The following is a 20,420-nucleotide window of genomic DNA, read 5'->3' on the forward strand; positions in this document are numbered from 1 at the left end:
TACATTCCCACATAATTCTAATGTATGTAGAAACCCACTGCTTGACCTTTGTCAGAAAGGCAGTTCGTATTGATCCAAGATTAAAAGTTTAACTTCCGGTACAGTAATTCCTCTTGAGGAAAAGTGTATAGTTTGGAGGGATTTTACAATGAAGTTCTTAACTTGGAAGGCATTATCATTTAGAATGTTTTATTTCTTCAACAGAAACAGATACAAATCTTTCGACAGCAAATTCAGCGCCGTGAGTATCACATTAGTCGGATTGTAGAGAAAAAATACCCCGAGTTCACCCTTGCTGAAGACAAACTTAAGGTGCTGGTCACAAAGTGGGAAATAGTCAAACAGAAAGTAACCGTGTTGGAAGAGAGGATCTGGGAAGTAGGACGTTACGTGAAGAAAGATGGCAAGCTTGGTAACCTGCTGTTGTGGTTACACGAAGCCGAGGCCCTTCTTAACTATTATGAATCGGACGAGAGCTGGCTTTGCGAGGTTCCCGCAAAATTTCTACTGAAGCAGCACGAGGTTAGCCTTAATAGGTGGCTTGAGGGTCTTTCTTTCGTATATTTGGAAAAAGAATAGGACGATTTTTATTCGACAGCTTTCTTGAGTGATATTGATGACATTGATCGTCTGCGAGGTAGTTTTATCAAAAATTTGCTTCACTCTTTAATTACTAAGAGTGACAAGGTTCTAATTTCTCTTCACAATCTATCCCTTGAATCAAATGTTTAAGTCACGAGAATAAAGGAAATGATCAGAAACTAACGAAGCTCTCTATGGTTGTACAAATTCTCCTCGTTAGAACCTAGGAAATGTATAGAGAACAGTATGGAGAATATGCATACTGATGTTAGGGTGTAAAGGGTTAAGGGCTGGACGAACTGGTAACGGTTGGGACTGGTAACACATTCATTGACATGTCCTGCGTTCACATTTCGTTTAAGTTCTTGTTCTGAGCAGTATGGCGAGCTTCCAAGATGAGACAATATGCCTTTTTTGTGATTTATTGATGATAGAATTCGTGCTCGAGGCTACCAAGTTCACGTATAGAATATACACTCGAATGCAAAAGCGTTGAGACCCAAAGGCATCATGGGAAGCTACATAATTAGTGGTTCACCTCTCTCACTATTTACTTTTAAAAAATATTTTTCTATGACGATCCTTTCTTTCAGGAAAGCTTTGATAGCTTTCGTGCAAGTTATGGCACTTTTCATGTTTATTTGACCTTCAAGGCCGTAAGGTCTCACCGTTCATTGTAAACGCTTTTATGGTGTCAGTGATTTTGAAATCGAGCGTAGACAATTGCGCTAAATTTTAATCCTCCCCTTAATGGGTGAGGTTTTGCTCAGGGGACCTAGGCCTTAAGGGGTTTTTAACGGACGTAGAAATGATAAGCAATAATCTGACTTCCTCGGTGGCTATTTGTTTGTGATGAGTAACCGGCCTTGTCTTATTTGTATCCAGACTTTCTTCAAGGACTTAGATGAACACTGCAAGGGCCTGGATGCCATTCTTCAAACTGGCTTCGACGACGATGTTATAGTGGACGCATCTTTACTGAAAGAAGTCGACATGCGCATCAAAGCAGTCCAAGAGAAGTCCGCTGACAGGTTGTTGAGGCTCGCTTATGAGAAATCCAGGTCGAAAATCTTAGGACAGCTTGATGCTGGACGGAAGCAAATGAACTGTCAACCAATCAAGTACGCCTCGCAGGGTCACGTGGAGAAGGCTCTGAAAGAATACACGGTGAGTTAAGGAGATTACTGCCCCGAAGTTAAGAGACAAATCCTCCTTACTTCGTTACATAGTACTCGATTGTGTTTGTAAGGAGAACTACTTAGAAGCTGTAAGGATAATTCCTTCCCAAAATTACGTTAAAATTGTTAAGATGTGGTCTTCACAACAACTAGTCTTTCGAACTATTTGCTGATTTTGCCATGACAGTTTGCTAAAGCGGCATCTCGCCAGTTGACGTTTTCCAACCCTTTCAAGATGTGAAAGCTAACTGGTGAAGACACATTTCATTGTCTCGAGAGCATGGTGTCATATTCTAAGGGCATACTGCATCCTACTTTTGATAATTTTCCCAATTCCCATGAGCTGTCTGTGCTGAGAGTTAGGGAATTCAAAGCTTATCACAGACGAGAGTGGAAGAATTAATTGACGATCCCAAAGCTATCAAATAAACCACCATTTTGTCGAAGTTCCTAGGCTTCTCATGAAAAAAATCCCCTTTTCTCTCTCTACAGATGTTTTTTGTCGACAAAAACGTCCTCAAGAAATGCAAGAAACATCGGCGAGATCTTCATCACACTGCCGAGGCGTACATGAACATCCTTCCCGAGTCGCGCACGACGGAAGTCAAAAGCCTGGTATGGAACGTAGATCAACAGGTGGATAAGATCATGGAAGAGGCCAGTTCACGACATAGACACCTTGAAGATGTTAACAAGAAGTGGAAAACGTTCGATACGTTGATTGAGTCTGTTTGCAAATGGATGGAGGATGCTGAAGCGCTAATCACAAACGGAACTCTCAAAGCTTGTAAGGTGCGTACCTTATGTAACATCGTGCGGAATAGCGAAGTCCTAAGATTAGACTATTTTCATGGAAGGTAGCAGTTAGAACAGCAGCAGTTAGAACAAGGAACCGAAGGAAAGCGACTTGTTTTGTTCTCATAGCATGTAGGTTAATGACCTGGGTTACTCTAAAGTAGTATATTTTATAGTTTATGCCTTGCCTCCAAGACTTTTACATAAAACGAGAGAATCAGTTCAGGGACTGAAAGCGATGTTAATTCGCCCTGGTCATGAATTTTAAAGCCAACTATGCGAACATTTTCATGGAACTTCTCATCATTCTAAACTATAGGAATACTTGAAAGATATCGAGAAAATTCAAGCAGACGCGTCAACGGTGCAGGATTGTAGTAAAACAATCACAGTGTACTGCCAAGACCGGGTAAAAATTGAAATAAACCAGAGGCTCCGTGACATGGATCGACGTCTAAACCGGATCATCAGACGAAATTCGCGAATCATGAAATGCGACAAGCGTAACTCTAAACTGGAGCGGTTCGAAGAAACAGTCGACGGGGTGATGGACTGGATTTACGACGCCGAGCTTTTTGTGTCTTCTGCTGTAGAGGGGACATATGAGGCCGTCAGAGAACGGACTCACAGACTTGAGGTAATGCTTGTTTTTTGGCCTCTGTTTTGCTCGTATGTTTGTTTTTTGTTGGGGTGCGAGAGAACCGTGGACAGGCGTTAAATAAAATGTACTTTGGATGTGAAGGTGTCGGCGTGAACCCTTGCCTGGGTTATCGATATGTTCTTGAAAAACTCTCGGCATAGGGCTATAGTTGGGTGAATCTGGAGGTTTTGCTCCAACTAATTGAAAGATTTGGGGGTGAACCAGTAAAGGGAGGGGCACCAACTTGTTTTACTACAAGGGACAAACTCGTGCTCTTTAAATTGTCTTTGACTTAAATGTAACTGATATCTATAGCTAAAAAGGACAATGTGTTCCTGCTTTTGGATACGAATTTATCTTCTGATGTCCATAAAATTGATAACCGCGCGCGGCCATGAAATATCCTCTGTTTCTCATGGCTTTAGGTGACACAGAGAGAAATCGGAGAATGTGAGTCAAATGTGAACTCATTAAACAGACTCACTAAAGGCATACTCAAAGACTTCAAAACAGATATGGCTTCCTCCATAAATGCAACTCTGTCGAACATCAACAGAAGATTTGATAAAATTAAAGCTTCAGTTCCCCATAGGTGAGTTAACAGTGAACCTTCTTTAGTCTTAATGTGCAAAGTGAATATTTTGTTCAGAATGCACCTCAGCGTCCATATTGTGTGATCGAAGTAAAAACCATCAATGTATAGTACCCCTTGCGTCTTCTGAAGCCTTACATGCTTCTCGATCGCGCGTAAGTCCACAAAAGTGCGTGTAAATATATTTTTGAGATTTTGAAATCTTTTTTGATGACACTGCATTCTTCTTCTTCTTCTTCAAAAAAGTACATTAAACGAAAAGTTCACATGTATGAAAGCTTTTCGTCGTGGTCACAGCAAATTTGAAACATTTATTTGACTCGGAACATTGTTTGGTTCTGGGTGTTTTCAGGTATCACACATTGAAGCAGATCCTACCCCAGCTGGAACTCTTTGAAACTGGTTTCGATGACGAATTAAAATGGTTGGATGAAGCAGTGGTGGGGTTGGAAGCGTATAAAAATGTGAGCACTTTGGAGGAAGTCGGAAGAGAACTTAGAAGACATACGGTTGGTGGAGTGCTAAGTCACCTTTAGTCCCATGTTTATAGATCATATAGTATCCGGAATGATTCAAGTTCGCCTTTCAAAATCCAAGCTAAGCTTCTTCATCCGTAACCATCCTCGTAGTGATTCAGTTTGCTTGAGATTATCTTGACCTAGTTGGCAATTTTTAAGGTGAAATGGAATTGTACCGTGAAGTATGAAAAGCAAACGGAAAATCGTGTAAGCGTTACAACATGGCCGTCACAGGTCAGGGAACGGTTAGAGAAAAACACAATTCTTCAAGCTCCAAAGAAAGAAAGCCAGACACTATTGTTTTGAGAGAGCAAAAATTCTTGTCCTGTGGAAACGTGTTCAAAATCGGAGGACCAAGATGCTGAGTGTTAAGCTCGATCGTTATGACAAGAAAGATGTTCTTCTTTTAATGAACTTTATACGGCTATCCAATCGGGAGAATCTGAGTTACTGAGTACTGGACCGCGAAATTTAGAGGTGTCGGGTCTGATTATTCGTGGAGGATTTTTTCACGCTCCAAAGCGAATAACCATAACCTTTCCATTCTCTTTTTCTTCGGGGCATTTGATAACTTGTGTTCCTGGCGACTTTGGATAAACAACCGAACCCCATCATCTTACACTTAATATGAATACAATTTCTTTTTTTTGCACGTAGGAACTCTTTGAAGACATTGACCAGCATAGTAACTATGTGGAGTCCAGAAACAACCTGTACCTCCAGCTTCGAAACTCTGTGGCCGAAAATGTTGACTTCTCAAAGCCACAAGAGAAACTTCATTCCCTCAACACCAAGTGGAAAATAGTGCAAGGGGGAAGAGAAACACATTCTCAAAATCTAGAAGAATGTTATAAGCTGTTGAAACAGTTTGAAGAGGACGCCAAAAAAATGCGGTCGTGGACTCTGGAAGCAGATTTATCGAAGGTAATCCAAGTCCGCCAGGACTTTTAAAGAAAACAAAATGTAAATTTCGAAATGATATATGTGCGGCAATTGATGAAATCGAGGCTATGAATATGAAAAAAGGGTATCTTTGTTTTTTATGACTGAAACATATTATTATATTTTCTTCCTTAACAGGCATCACACGACGAGCTGGAAGACGCACAGGCAACATACGAAGACCTTTTAAAAACACACGAACAACTCCGAACCATCATTCCCAATGAACAAGTCAAGCGACGTTTGGAGGGTGAAGCTTCCTTTATCACACAGGAGTGGGGTGAAGTGTACAATCGCGAGAAATCGCGGGTGGTAAGAGGCCATGTTGAGGAGTTACGATCATCTTTAGATAGGAACATTCAGGCTCTTGATAAAGAGTGGGCTGATGTGAATGAACAATTTAGCAGCCAAGGCTACACTGCGGACCTTCATGAGCGTTACCAGGTAAATATTTCCTTTAAGTTAAATTTTTCGGTGAGATTAAGTCCATAAGCTTTTTGGTCTTTTTTGCAAGGAACAATTCTGGAAGTTTTGCGTGTTTTTATTCTTACATAGAACAGTATTTGGATATTCTTTTCATGTTTATATCCTCTTTATGCAAAAAAGTAGTCCCTAGAAGTTTTTGTCTTTACAGTTTTCCTTGAGGAAGAAGCTGCCTTTAAAAAAAATTGTCTGAATAGGGACATCGCCAAGGAAACGTTTTTTTGCAAATGATAGCTCTGAAAAACGCAACGCAATCTTAAGAATGTTCCAACTACACTGTGAAAAAATTACGAAGAACTTAATAGGGAGTTGACATCGAAGCCTTTTTGGGGGGTAGCGGACTTATTAGTTCCAGAGTTAAACTTAAACTGTTCACGTAATTTTTGTAACGCATTTTCGTCCTTTCAGCGAGTGCTGTCTTCCCCAGAAGCTTTTCGTCGCATCGAGGAAGACTTCGATAACCTTCAGGAAACTAAGTCCAAGGTGAAGTCCCCACAAGAAGAGGATCAGTTTGAGGCAATAATGCAACAACTTCGATCTAGCTGGGAAGATGTGCAGGGCAAGATCAAAGAACTGCACCCCAAGGTCCAGGTTATGGCAGATGCCTACTCTGAATACAAGGAGAATCTACGGTTACTGACGGATTGGGTAGACAAGGTAGAAGAAGCCTGTGAAGCCTTGGAATGCGTGGAAGATTATAGTGAATTTCAACCTCTCATGGAGAAATTTCAGGTTAGTTTAACCCTCATGGTGGAAAGAAATGAGATGAGCAAATGAATTTTATTAGGAAACATTAAGAATAGGAATATCAGGAATAAGTCTCATTATTTCTTAATGGAAAATGATCTTTATAAGGTATAATGGTTACATCCTAAAAAGTGCGGAAGGCCACGCTCTTTTGTTCTCGTACTGCAGAATACACAACAGCCCGCATAAATTAGAATCGCGTCAGGTCTGTGAATTTATTGATCAGCTTTACAGTTAAGCAATAAGCACAAATCGGTGTTAATTAGTGTTGATGTGAGAGCCATTGACCGCACATGAGCTCACGCTATCTGCCCTAAACTTGCAGACTATGTGAGGCGATATTCAATTAAAAATCCGCCAGTTATGTCTCGAAACCTTCTATTTGTTGCACAGTTTTTTCTTTTTTGTCGGAGAAACAGTTTAAGTCGCAAAACTCCTTGAAAAAATTCAATCTGTTGCTTAACTTTCATTGGATTGATAAACTTATTTCGAGTATGATGATGCGCCAGTATCATACAACCAGGGACCGCGCAGAGGGAGGGGCTGGGGGGGCTTTAGCCCCCCCACTTTTTTGCAAGAATAAAAATAAATTAAACAAAAAATAATTTAACAAAAAAATTTTCCTTCACGCATTCTTCTTTAGCCCCCCACTCGAAAACTTGCTGCGTGGTCCCTGACAACGACAAATTCTGCTGTAAATTCACCTCAGCCCGAATGGCGACTCAGCACGGCTATAAGTTTAATTGCCAAGTTTGGATTGGTATTGATCTCTCCTAACTGCTCAACTTTTTTTTTTAATTGAAACTGATGCTTTGTCTTTGTCTCCGCATCTGTTTGCTTGGTGATATGTTGATACTGATAGAAGACGTTACATTTCCTTTGTGTGCGCAGGCTCTCTCGTCTGAAATTGACGAAAAAATTCAATCACTACAAAGACTGAATGAGCTGTCACAAAATCTTGGGAGATCCTCGAATAATCAAGGGTTCACCGATGAGGTTCAAGGCGTTACACGGCGAGTACATGCTGCGTTACCTACCGTGCGTGACAAAAGTAACAGACTCTCTACCATGCTCCGGTGCTTTGAACATCAGCAGTGTACTCAAAAACATATCACGTTTCTCAAGGAGGTCAAAAGTCGCCTCGAGGTTGAGTTTTGTGTTGATGGCGTAGTGGATGCAGAGAACGAACTTGAGAATATTAGGGTGAGGAGTCTGGGTCGTAGAATGTCACTTCCTCGGGGCTATTATGGGACCAGGAATAAGTAGAAATAAAGAAATAACGATGAGAGGGAAAGTAACTGAAATAATAAAGTAGATAAAACGTTTGCAGGGGGTCCTGAAAATGTAAAAAGATCTTTGATGTTTGAATCCGTGGAACCAGTCAAATACTGTCGAATACATCTCTCTCATTGTCACGAATAATATCTGTCATTTCGAATTTTTGCCTTGAAAATGTAACTCTCTTGGGTAAATCTTGACTTGGTGTTGCTAAATTCGAATCTCGGGTTGCGCTGCCTGTCTAGCGATTAGCGCTTTCTTTTAAAGCACACTAGAAGCTCGCAGTGTCCCTTGCTATTTAAAGATTACACAATATGATCGAGCTATCAGAGAAACCTGTTGGGTTTACCAGGGATGAATAAGCATTCACTCTGGGAAAAATTTTAATGCCTTCATACCATGTATGGTATGGCTCCGGAAGTTGTGAGCAAAAGATTTAATAAAATTTATCTTCATGCCGCAGGACATTATCAAATCTTTAGACTCTCACCAAACCCAAATCGAAGAGGAGATCGCCAAAGGCAAAGAACTCAGTCAAGTGGATGGCGTTCTGGATATGGTGCAGGCCAATGTGGCTAGGCTGGAATCTCTCTCAAGAGAGGTATCCCATGACTGTCAACAGAGGAACGAGGAATTGGAGACTGCGTTGAAGAACTGGACCCGCTATAATGCGGCTTTGGAGAGCTTTAAAGAGGCTCTCGCCAATGGGGAAGTGGAACTTATGCGAAGGAAGACATTGATTGTCACTGGGATCGAGACAGTTGAAGAACAGAAGCAAGAAATTCAGGTATGAAAATTTAAAAAAAGATGAACACACCAACTCGTATAAGAGTTTCAACTAAATGTGAGTTGCTGGAGAAGAAAAACGAATAAAAAGCATTGATAAGTTGAGGATACGTGAGACTGCTCCCCAAGTGTGGTAATCCTGGCCACCGAACAATTGAGCAGGTGATGGGAAATGCACCCGTCAAAATGGAAAACGTTCGGATAACTAAACTCTTTTAGATGTTATTTAACCGCAGATTTATAAGACAACGATTGTCGAATTATTTCTTACACGCCAAGTTGTGCGAAATCGAGTCACGAACACGTGCGAGGCAATTACACCATGTGGATACGATTGTAAAGCGCGCACAGTTAGGTGCAACTATCTCACATCCAACGAAAACGATTGGATGATTATTTTTATTGAACACATTCTAAAGAAATTATTCAACATTTGCTTAAAAGAGGGAATGTTTTGTTTATTCCGAGAAAACGTTCCATGGTATTCGAACTCCGATACATGATTAAAAAAGAAATGAAATTTCATTATGAAATAGCATGGCAAAAACATTATTCCTTAGCACATTTTCTCCAGGTCGTGCACGGTATACTAAACAAGCAAAGCGAAAGATAGGCACATAACCAAACAGACAGACTAAAAACAAAATCTAAAGGTTTCTTGTTTTGTTTACTAAGAGCCATCAAACTGCGGCTTGCGTGTCTTCTTATTTATCTTGTAGGACTTTCAACGAGATCTCCAAACTCAATTAGCGGAATTCAACTTCATCTTTTCTCTCGGAACTACGATCAAAATGAAAGCCAGTGAGGATTGCAAAGCGAGAATCGAGGACCAACTGAACAGCATTTCATCACTTAAAAAGTCACTCTTCGACGAAATAGCAGCTTTTCTTGAAAACCTGGACAACAAAGCCAAACAGTGGGAAGGGTTTCAGGAACAGATGGACAAATTTGAGGAGTATATGGACAAGGTGGATTCCCGTTTGGAAAGGAGTCGCAAAGACAGCAGAGTGTCACAGGAATGGCTCGCTCAAGTCAAGGTAGGAGGAGATCATGTACCTTCTAAATCATGAGGAGCTTCGAAATTTTTATTCTGACGGAACTATGAAGAGGTCACGCGTCATCACTCTATGTTACCACATACCTGTAGTTTATGAATACACCTAAAGAGTGGTTATTATTTTAGTCATTTATTCATCTTCTTAGCATCTGCACGTTTCAATTGAAAGACCTAAAAAAGTCTTTGTTTTTCTTTTCTTGTTTTCTTTCCTCTTGACAGGGAGTATCAAATGAATTATTTCAACGTCGGCAAAGTTTCACCGTCTTCCAGGAAGAAGCCCGCAAGCTTTCCGAAGGTGTGAATGATGCGGGAACGATGCACTTTAAAGCAAAGTTGTGCAGTTTGAGAGAGCGATGGAATGAACTGTTCGAGAAGGCGAGGATGTCTGAAAGCAACGCAGAACAGGGTCTGAAGCCACTAAATGAGTATCAAAAAGTGTTTGAAGAATTCACTTCTCGGTTTGAAGAACTGGAAGAGAAACTGGCTTCCCAGGTTCCCTATTTTGGAAGTTCGGAAGAGGTCGCTACTTTCATAGAAGGAGATAAGGTATGAAGTAAAAGCTATTTGAAATGCGTCGAGCGTGTAAATTTTTACTGAGTGACGAAAATTATCCAGAAAACAGACACCACTAAGATGTTTTTTTAAAACCGATTGCGACTGGCTCACTTGCGTTCTTTTTGTCATCTTGCCCCCTTTTGGTTTTCTTGGACAATTTCCGACCCTGCCGATAATTTAGAATTATCACGTCGTAAAATATCTCTTTTGTTGTTGTTGTTGTTGTTGCTGGTTTTTTTTTTTTACGGCATTGATTTCGTTGAAATAATTGGAAAACTATGGACCAAAGGTTTTCATGCGGTTCATAATCGGCGAATCTATTAATAATATGTTCAATCTTTGTCAAGAGCTTTCACTATGAGAACTCGAACCCTAACTGCTTCCGATTCAAGGGTCGAATGTGCGCTAATAGTTATGAGGGTAAGCGTGACCAGGTATTAATTTATCATAGTAATGTCCTGATCCTCCAACCATTTTTGGTGTCCATTTGTTTCAGAAATTTCTCGCAGATCTGCGTGAATTAAGAGGTGTCCTCGACAACTTAATCTGGAAAGGTTCCGAGCTTTCGGCCAGCATGAAAGTCAAGGATCTTGATATCAAAGACACTCTGAAGCAACTAGAAGAGAAATGGAGCCAGGCTGTGCAAAATGCCGAGAAAAAGCTTGAAGACTTGGACGACCTCAGAATGGAGTGGGTGGACAAGGAAGAGATGCTGGTCAATATGGAATCTTGGGTAGTCCAAGCTGAAGACAAACTGGAGAGTGAAAGAGGATTGTCGAGTAGGGACGAACAAAGCTTGAGAGAGGCACTAGAATGTTACGAGGTAAGATAGTGAAAAGTTCTCACGAGCGTGGGAATGAAGCTGCATTAGAGATTTCAAACCCTTCTTTTCGGTTGCGATTTTGCGTTTTGCTTGGGACCTCCTTGATGAGCAAGGGGATAAACAAGGTTATTGTGTGACGGAAACTTGCATAGTACTGTTAGGTTAGAAAAGTGTTTATAATTTTTTAACATTTGGTTCTCTTCAGGTCTGGGCTAAATGTTCGAACCAAGCATGCAAAATAGTTAGGTACGGTATTTAGTGTTCGATCACGGAGAGATGCTTGCAGAATGATACTGTGTACTCCCTGAAAATTGCAAGCGATCCTAAGTAATTACGAAGAACGAGGTGTTGAATGTCACTGTAAAACGTATATTTCTTCAGGCCATAAAACAAGAGATGGAAACCTGTGAAGGTGACTTCAAGTCAGCCGTTGAAAATTATCAAGAGTTGTCAAACACCAGCAAGTACATGTTTTACATCCAAGACAGGCTCGTGGACGAGAAGTGTGATTCATTGCGAAAAAAATGGGACACCCTCACAAACGGCATTCCAGAGAGAGTAGAATCTCTCAAGGAGGAACTGAGCGATTGGAGAAGCTTCCATGAGAAGTTGGATGCATTTATAGCTTGGGTCGAGGAAATGGAGGGGTTTACTAAGATTGAAAAACCACGTGATGAGACGGAGGCCATGCAACAACTGAAGGGACTGGAGGTAAGCACTGTTCCATGTGAACAATCTTGCTATGAGGAACTTCAGAAGAGTGCTTTTTTATTCAATGTCACAGAGTCAAATCCAAGTAAAGTAAGAAATACTGTCAATCAAAACAAACACAATGACAACAAATGACCATGTGGATTTTTAAGTAAGCGTTAGTGATTATGTCTCGATCGGTTTAAGGTTTGTTTCCGTTGGGTGAAGGTGGAAAAAATTTTTAAGACAGATTAAGAGAGATGTTAAAACAAAAACAAAAAACAGCACACTCCCGAAATGCTGGAACGCAGAATTGAAAATTGACCATAGGTCAAAATCTTATCTCGTATAGTTTTTCTTTTTAAGCAGTTGCAACTATAGTCACGTATTAAGAAACGTTTCAAAAATAATCCTGTATACGTTTCTGTTATTGCTTATGTAGTAAGTCAGTGAGAACAATCTTCGCCTTATCTTGCCAGGAATTTCAGTCCAGCTTCAGAAGTCGTCAGGACTCCTTTGAATCGCTCGTGAAAGAAGGACGCGAAGTGCGACTTCAAGCTAGTAAAGGTGAAGAAGCCGAAAGACTTGGCGAGAAACTCACGAGCTTAACCGATCGTTGGGACGAAATGTTGAGATGGGCTGCTGGAAGATACCAATTGCTTGTTCTTTCACGTCACTACTTAGATACGTCTAAGCATGTGGTGCAATATCTGGAAAAGATCGAGGAGAAGCTAAGTACCGCTAAAGACATACCTCCCGCAGTGCTGGAAAAAATAAAGGAAGAGTCAAGAAAAGCAAAGGTGAGACTGAAATGTTATTGGTGTTTTAAGTTGGGTCAAGGTAAACTCTGCTATACAGAAGCTCAAAATATCTATTTGTGGTCCCTCCCTCCTCGTACCCAACGCCTCTTCGTCGACCCTTAACTGACATGGTTAAAGATCGTTGGATCTGTAAACTCTGGCTTTGTGGAAAATTTCCCTACAAGGGTAGTATTTTGAGCAGATGATAAAACTTTTTTTTTCTCAATTTGTTAACGTGTGTTTTTCGACTGATTGATGCTAGATGTAGTCACTTCTATATGTCTGAGAAATGATTGGAGTGACCACGATTACGCGAACAGCACTTTGTGAAAGGAAGAAATGTGAATGAGTTTGCTGTGATTGAAAGCTATCTCAGATTGTGAAGAAAAATATGATTGCATGAAGCACCTTGTGGACCTTAATTCGGCGAACTTCGACAAACCAAATTATTTGTTGTTTAAATGTTCATGCAGGCCAAGGTTGATATTTGGAAGCAGCAATGTCTTGATCTGGACGTGGTGGTGAAGGAAGGACATCTGATGCTGCAGCAAGAGTCAGGTGAAGCCGTTGCTTTCGACGAGAAGCTCAATAATCTCAACAGTGAGTGGCACACAGTCATACAGGATGTGGAGGAGAAGAAGAAAAGCATCGAGAAAACAGCCAAGAAGTGGTGGGACTTTACCAGAAATAAACTCAAAATGATTCGGTGGCTGAAAAAGAAAGAGGGGGATGCGGAGATACAGAACGCTGCTAGCTATCGCATCGATAGTGCCCAGGATCAGCTGACTGCTTATCAGGTATAACCAAATGCTTTTTTTCCGTTACCTCGAGATTAACATACAACTTAAACTGCTAATGCTGAAAACAAAAGTTGCGTAAAGGCACATTTCAAAAACCTATTTAGGCCTAAGTTCAGCTATACTGCTACGTTCAAGTATTTCCGCTATGATACGAGCCGGTTGATTTTTTCATTGTTTTCTTCTTAGCGTAGTCGGGGTTTAATTTGATATGGTTGTCCTTTATTTCGTTGTTGTTCACATTGATGCTTATTGTGTTCTTTTGTCATTATGTCGGCATTTTTTTTTTTTACTCTTCCTCTGAGGTGCTATTTGTGTCATCCTTGATATATTCATATTGATTAGTTGCCCTCCCCCATCTCCCTCCTCCCCTGCCGCAGTGAGTCACGTTCACCTCTAGTTCAATTGATTGTGCAATATGATATATAACATAGCTTGTAAACTCTGCTGCCTTAAGATTTAGATGGAATGTTGCTGTTGTCGTATTTCAGGCCATTCTTGACCGATTGAATGCACATAAGCGTGACCTAGAAGCACTGAACAAAGCGGCACAGAATATGATGGAGGTCGACGCAGACGGTAACGCAATGAAGGAGATCCAGGAGCTGATCGAGCGATTTGAAGCTTTGCAAAAAAACATCACGGAGAGGAGAGAGTTCTTTCAAAGGGTAACAGGAAAATGGCACAGGTTTGCTCAACAGAAGCACAAGATGAACGCGTTCTTTAAGAACACGCAAGGGATTGTTTCAAGGAGGCAAGTTAGGAATGCTGACGATTGCAAAAAGCAGATTGAAGAGTGCAAGGTACTGTTAGGCCTTTAACAGGAAATTTTCTTTTTATCATATGAGTCGTTTTATGCTAACTTCAATGAGGAGCATTGTGAAAGGATAGCAAGAGAGTAAACAAACAAACAAAAAAAAGTTTGGGGTGTTTCATTTGATAAACATGGAAGGCCCTCAGAAAATGAAATGGAAATACGCCATATCGCGTGATGTCTCAGCGCTGGAACTCTGTTTCGGTCAATAACTGAGACAAACCACTTGCTCTTTGTTTTGTTGCCTTGAAATTTCTCTGGCAACTCTTTTGGAAGTAATAAGGACCCTTGTAAGGAGAAATAAGCTACAATTGGATTTTGTGTGTCTGTCTGTCTGTGGTTTCCCTTAAATAGTAATTAACATGAAAGCAAACGTTTCTTTATGGCTGTGTTAACACGTGCAGTGGAACCCTACCTTTCATTGCGTTGCCAAGTATGCTAACTTTACCTGCCTTACATGGGAAGAAATGAATAAAAGGGGGAAGTTTCTCAAAAAACTGGTGCAGCGTCAGTGGGGAAGTATAACAAGACATTTTAGTCTCATCAACTGAGTTTATTATGTAAATTGGCCACCGTGTATCAGAAAAGTCTGGTGAAGGTGCTGTGCATATCAGGAGTTTTGACTCTCTGTTTGCTGCTGTTTTTAATGTACTATTTTTTATGTCGTTTTCTCAGGCTGTAGGACAAGATTTGGTGGACAACGAGTTGGTTCTGGAAGCCGTGAATCAGGAAGCATTTGAATTACTGGAAGAACTGAAACAAGGACAGGGACTGGTAGATATGCAGGGATTCGAGGAACAGCTCAGATTTATGAACGCCAAGTGGAATGAGGCCAAAGTTAAGGTAGAACATGAGTATCATTCACTTTTTTCGTTTTCTAGATTTGTTATCCTTCCCGTGACAAATATTGCTCGATGTCTCTTGATTTTTCGCCTTGTATTCCTCAAGGTGGAGTCCCATAATTAAGAGAATAGAGTAACTCTTAAGTAGAAATAAATGGTTATCAGGTACTTACGTTTGCGTGAGAAGTTAACCTCAAATGTAACGAAGGCAGGTATAGATGACCCGCTAGAGGTCCGGTTTTAGGCTTCGTTAAAACAGTGTTTTAGGATGTACATTTTTTAAATTAAGTTTAAGGGACAGGTGTAGCCATGTGGCAAACAGAAAAAAACCAGGAATGGGTATTTATCATCCCAATAGGTTGGAGCCAGGCAGCAGGCGTTGGAACAAGTGGCTACTGAATTCGAAGTTCTGGAGAAAGACACACAGGAACTTCAACAGTGGATAATTGACGTCAAGAAGGAACTGGGCACAACCGCTGATCAAGAGGACCAGAATCCTGATGTTGTTATACGAAGGCGCAAACTTAAGGTTTGTTCATAGTTAAAGTTGCCGAAATAACGTTGAACACGATATTAAATGAAATAGCAATGACCGTTGCTTGATTTAGCCTTCGAGTAGAATTGAATGATATTTCATTCTTCGTTTCTCATAGGATTGATAATATTCACCTATATTTGTCTTGCAAGAGGGAAAGGGGTGCTGATTTTTAAGTTGCATGGATCAATTTTGGCTCAGAAATTTACCCGGCTTAAATCAATGACGAGCTTGTTACATGAGAAGATTTATGGGTAGAAGGCAAATTTGACGGAACTTGTGGGGAACAATTGACAATTGCTTTGCTTATTTTTTTTAGGATGAAGTAGCTTCACGCGAGAAACAGCTGAAAAGGCTCAGTCTTCAAGCCTTAAAGATAGTCGAAGAGTTTTCTGATAATGTCGATGTCGACGTAAGCGAGTCCTTCCAACCCTTCTTTCAAGAATGGGGCAGTGTACAAGAACTTGCCGGCATCCCGTTAGACGAGCAACAGAAGGAAACACTAGAAAAACTTAGACGTCCTGCTTCCGTCCCGCCGCAACTCAGTATCCAAGACGATAGTGAGGAGGAATTCCTTCCGGACAAACCCAACAGTTCTCCGTTGCACAGATTAGGAATTCGGAGTTTTTCATTCGGAAGTGAAAACTCTTTGGATGTTCGTGATCGTAAGAGTTCTTATGAATGCTCGATGGACACGCTCTGGAGCTCGAGTAGCACTTTCTCGATCAACATAGAAAACAAAGATGACGAGTTCGATGAAAACGTTGGAGTCTTCATCGAGAACGCTCTTCGAGGCAACCAGGTATTTGTTGGAGGCAGCGAACCGAATTTGTTAGATAGTCGCTCGAGAGAAGGCACTTTATCGGATCAAGACTATACTAAGGTGGGAGCTTCAAAATCAATGGACCATTCATTGGAGGTAGAGGAATGCTCCAAAGAGAGTATGGAGACAGTCACTGGTGAAGAGACATCAAGGCCTGACAGGACAGAGGACGAGATTAAATCCCTGCTGGATGACCTTCTAGAAAGGATTGTAGATACTTGTAAGAAACTCTCAGTGTGTGCTTACACGCCCGATGATTCTGTGGATGAAGTTCAGCGAAAACTTCGAGAGGGCAAGGTTTGCTTAAGTTCTTTCTTATTAAGCAATCTTTGATTGAATGTCAAAAACAGAAAGGAAAAAAATGGGATTGCATTCATTTAGCCGGACTCGATTTTTGTGATGATTTAAATAAGGCTCACCCTCATTTTAACCTATCAAATAGAAATCAAATGTGCTTCAGTCTGGCTACATCCCCTTTCTTGTAAGGCTACAATTAAACTGGTAGAAGAATAGTTAAATATATCCTTTGTAAATGTAAATATTCGCCGATTATGCAAACGGCTTGCAGAGGCAACACATTCTTTTTCAAATAAATGATTTCTCAAATATTCCGTGTTTGCTATTCTCTTTCTAAAATCCTCTCATTTTTCCCTAGATGTTAGAAGACGACTTGCAAAGTCAAAAAGTGGAGCTCGACGACTTAAAGGAGGACATGCTCAAGAAGAACTTAGACGTAGCGTCTGTTGACAAAACTTTAGCAGAAGCTGGAGTTAAACTTGAGCAGGCCATTCTGCCCGCCCCAGAAATGGATGTGGAAATAGACGTTGTAGTTGAGCAGTTCACCGGGTACATTGTTGCCGTGCAGGAGTGGAGTGCGTGGTTTGGTCCTGCTAAGGCCACACTGGAAAATTGCACAGAACCATACAAGAACAGGGAGAGTTTGGAGGATTTAAACGATCAGTTACAGGTTGGTGCGTCGAAAACAGTGTGGCCCAACTTTTTAAGTTCGCCATTCGAATTTCCTTTTCATTGTTCTTGTGTCTAACCCATCTTCAGTCCTTCTTAGTTTGTTATTACCCCTTTTTTGTTTCAACTTTATTCATGGCTCAAAAATCTAGTTTATCTTGTTCCTGGTTATTGCATATCACAATGGATTAAACTGACTAGAAATAGAGAATTTTGCCACGACATAAAAAATTATCTGTGTAACTGTCAAGCAGTGATTATCTTTTTTTTCGTTTCAAGGTACTTCTAGACGAAATGGACAAAAACGACCAACTTATCGGTGAAGTTTACAGCAAGGGCGACACTGTGCTCCAGGTCATCTCGGGTCATAGTAAGGCCACCGTGGAAAGCGAGTTGAACCAGTTAGAAGAAGACTGGGCAGCGTTCTGTCAGGACACGTTGTCAATCAAAGGCGTGATCGAGGAGACCATTCAAATGTGGAACGAGTTTGAAGAGCACAGAGACAAACTGGCCGAGTGGCTGGGAGAATTGGAGCGAACGCATACAGGGTTGTTTACTGGACCGGCAAATCTTGAAGCGCTTAAGGAAAAGTTGGAGGAGAAAGAGGTAATTAACATGTGCATACTTGATAGTCAGTTAAGGCTAAAATGTATTTCGAGTGATTTAAACCTGTTTAAAGCAAAATAACATTTTAGAGAATTAAGATATCTGTAGATTATCCTCTTCTAGACAAATGTCAAAAAACGGCATGTCTTTGCATGTTGAGCCCTTGTTCAATTTTTAGTAATGTCATATTATTATCTATCACATGGCTAGTTAAATCTTAAGTGTCGCTCTAGAATTCTTCCCTGTACCTTGTATTGCTGTTGTTCGATAGACAGCCAAGGAAAATTAGGAGATATCGTTTCGTGAAGTTTATTTTCGAGAGGCTTTCCCTGGCGCGTGTATGTTGGGGCAGAAGCCTATTTGATAACTACAGTCGAACCCGTATGAAGTGGTCATCCACGGGGAATGGCGCTCAATACAGGTTGACCGCTTATTACAGGTTCCGCAGATTAGGGATATTACCAAAAAAATCGATAAACAAAGTCACTTTATGCCATAATTAAACCACTGAATGTACAGATTCTCGCTCTAAAATACTACTTACTTTGATTTTGGGAGAAAAACATGGATTAAAAACAACGTGAAAGATTAATCTTAATTTTATTTGAGTAGTCCCACTTTCAATGACCTTTCAATACAGGTAAAAGACAATAAAACAGGCCGTTGGAACTAAGTAAAGTGTGACTGCGACAGTGATTAAGGGAAAACAAATTCGGAACTTCGACAACTTACCGTTTAATACAGAGTGACCGCATAATACGGTGCCCCTTCACACAGGCTCGACTATACTATTTTACCAAATATTTTTTTTCAGAATTTACGCAAGGAAATGGACATCCAAGAACTTGGACTGGACTTCGTGAACGTGAAAGGCCAAGAACTGAGCAATAAAGTTGAAGAGAATCAATCCATAGAAGCTGATCTTCAGCAAATTAACGATATGTGGAACAACGTACAAGAGCTGGTTACAGAACGAACCGAAGATCTCAGAAGTATGGTAGCCGAGCTGAGTGAATTTGAAGAGGATCTTGGTCGTCTTGGAGATGTACTGAACTACACAGAAGTGTGCCTTCATGAGAGCGAGAGCTCTAAAGTTCCAGGTTACAATGGACTTCAAAATCAACTTGCTAAACTGAAGGTAAATTTACAATTTTAATTCTAGACTAATTGCAGAAGGGTCTATATTTATGAAATTAAAAAGAAAAAATTAAAAAGAGAACTATAAAGCAATAATAACTGCCAGCTGCTTCATTTTCTCTGATTTCGACTATTTTCATTTTTAAGCAATCGAAGTTTCTTATGCTTTTCCATCTGAATTTGATCTGCTGCTTGAAGTAAGATCAAAGAACGGGGACATAATGTTTGAAAAGGCACTTGGCAACTAATTTCCAAGTTTTCTTTAAAATGACTGCGCATGCAGTGTAGAAGAGTTTAAAAGTAGCCTTAAAAGTAAACTCTGCGTTTTTCTTCAATCTAGAAGAAAGCGTTTTCTTGAGAAACTAAAAAGTAAAGGGGTGGATCTCAAAAGAAACTTGGTGCAGCGTCGGTGGGGGAGTGAAATAAGCTAATTAGCTTCTATCAACTGAGTTTATTCGCTCTGACGAGGGGCTAACGCTTGAAACGTCAGCTTTGAAGCTCTTTACGGTGGCCAATTTATATCAACAACTCAGGTGATGAAACCGAATTATCCTCTCTAAAAATGTTTTCTTTTATTAAGATTTTGCCTTTCGCTTGTTTCTAGGCCGTTGCAAACAGTTTTGAGGGCCACGTGGCACAGTTCTCCGATGTACACGAGCGAGGCAACCTCCTCAGGGAACGCTGCAACAGCGAGGGAAGGGTGACAATCGACGGTAAACTTCAGACACTTCAACGCCGCTGGTCAGATGTAAGGGAAAAGATCTCCAGCAAAGTTCAGGACGTTGAAGGCGAGATTTGCGAATGGTCGAATTTTACAAAGGAGCTGGATCAACGGTTAACTGAACTGCGCAACTCAGACATAAGTCTGGGAGTAGCAGTTATCAGCACAGCGGAACTCAAAGTGTTAGAGGAGCAACTTGCTTCGGTTAAGGTTTGGCGCCAAAAAAATTGATTTTCTCTACCTGTTTCTCGTTGTTTGGTTGTGGTTTTTTTTGTTTGTTTTTTCATTGTTATGACAATATCACGTCTTAGTGATTAGATCTCTGTTCACGGTAGTGTGTTGACTTTTTTTACGCGTAGACCCTTTGTGACCAACTTGAACAAACTCAGCCTGAAATCGGACAACTATTGACCAATGGCCGCCTTCTGTTGGACAAGGTCCCGAATGAAGACCGCGCCTTCCTAGAGAGCCAATTAAATGCTCTTGAAGAGTTGCAAGCCAGCGTAATTCGAAAGTCCTTAACAAAGCAAGAAGAACTTATAAAGTGTATCGTTCAGCAACAAGATTTTCAGACGCAAGTCCAGAGTTGTATGCATGTGCTGGAGGAGGTGGAAACATCTTTGGGAGAGTGGGAGCTTGGGATAGCTTCTGGACTGGATGAAATGAAGGAAAAGTTGTCTCTTTGTGAGGTAGGGAAGTGAACAAACCCTTTT

At 40.7% G+C, this 20,420-nt stretch overlaps 1 protein-coding gene across 3 annotated transcripts in view; it reads left to right on the top strand.

The window, feature by feature from the left end:
* The window catches only part of LOC113671085 (nesprin-1), an 80,343-nt gene that overhangs the window by 21,321 nt on the left and 38,602 nt on the right, over nucleotides 1–20,420 (top strand). For all 3 annotated transcript variants that reach the window (XM_027187302.2, XM_089194510.1, XM_089194511.1), the window contains 26 exons: nucleotides 205–522; nucleotides 1,468–1,749; nucleotides 2,253–2,552; nucleotides 2,875–3,192; nucleotides 3,621–3,787; nucleotides 4,140–4,296; nucleotides 4,963–5,229; nucleotides 5,386–5,691; nucleotides 6,139–6,462; nucleotides 7,369–7,680; nucleotides 8,219–8,542; nucleotides 9,261–9,578; nucleotides 9,818–10,144; nucleotides 10,650–10,976; nucleotides 11,358–11,687; nucleotides 12,146–12,466; nucleotides 12,940–13,263; nucleotides 13,755–14,066; nucleotides 14,753–14,920; nucleotides 15,278–15,448; nucleotides 15,774–16,574; nucleotides 16,933–17,244; nucleotides 17,523–17,849; nucleotides 18,664–18,987; nucleotides 19,591–19,917; nucleotides 20,067–20,396. In XM_027187302.2, the coding sequence (XP_027043103.2) occupies nucleotides 205–522; nucleotides 1,468–1,749; nucleotides 2,253–2,552; nucleotides 2,875–3,192; nucleotides 3,621–3,787; nucleotides 4,140–4,296; nucleotides 4,963–5,229; nucleotides 5,386–5,691; nucleotides 6,139–6,462; nucleotides 7,369–7,680; nucleotides 8,219–8,542; nucleotides 9,261–9,578; nucleotides 9,818–10,144; nucleotides 10,650–10,976; nucleotides 11,358–11,687; nucleotides 12,146–12,466; nucleotides 12,940–13,263; nucleotides 13,755–14,066; nucleotides 14,753–14,920; nucleotides 15,278–15,448; nucleotides 15,774–16,574; nucleotides 16,933–17,244; nucleotides 17,523–17,849; nucleotides 18,664–18,987; nucleotides 19,591–19,917; nucleotides 20,067–20,396 (8,094 nt within the window). The remainder of the gene's footprint in view (nucleotides 1–204; nucleotides 523–1,467; nucleotides 1,750–2,252; nucleotides 2,553–2,874; nucleotides 3,193–3,620; nucleotides 3,788–4,139; nucleotides 4,297–4,962; nucleotides 5,230–5,385; nucleotides 5,692–6,138; nucleotides 6,463–7,368; nucleotides 7,681–8,218; nucleotides 8,543–9,260; nucleotides 9,579–9,817; nucleotides 10,145–10,649; nucleotides 10,977–11,357; nucleotides 11,688–12,145; nucleotides 12,467–12,939; nucleotides 13,264–13,754; nucleotides 14,067–14,752; nucleotides 14,921–15,277; nucleotides 15,449–15,773; nucleotides 16,575–16,932; nucleotides 17,245–17,522; nucleotides 17,850–18,663; nucleotides 18,988–19,590; nucleotides 19,918–20,066; nucleotides 20,397–20,420) is intronic.

This window comes from Pocillopora damicornis, chromosome 14, assembly GCF_964200805.1.
Source record: "Pocillopora damicornis chromosome 14, jaPocDami1.2, whole genome shotgun sequence".
Taxonomy (NCBI): Eukaryota; Metazoa; Cnidaria; class Anthozoa; order Scleractinia; family Pocilloporidae; genus Pocillopora; species Pocillopora damicornis.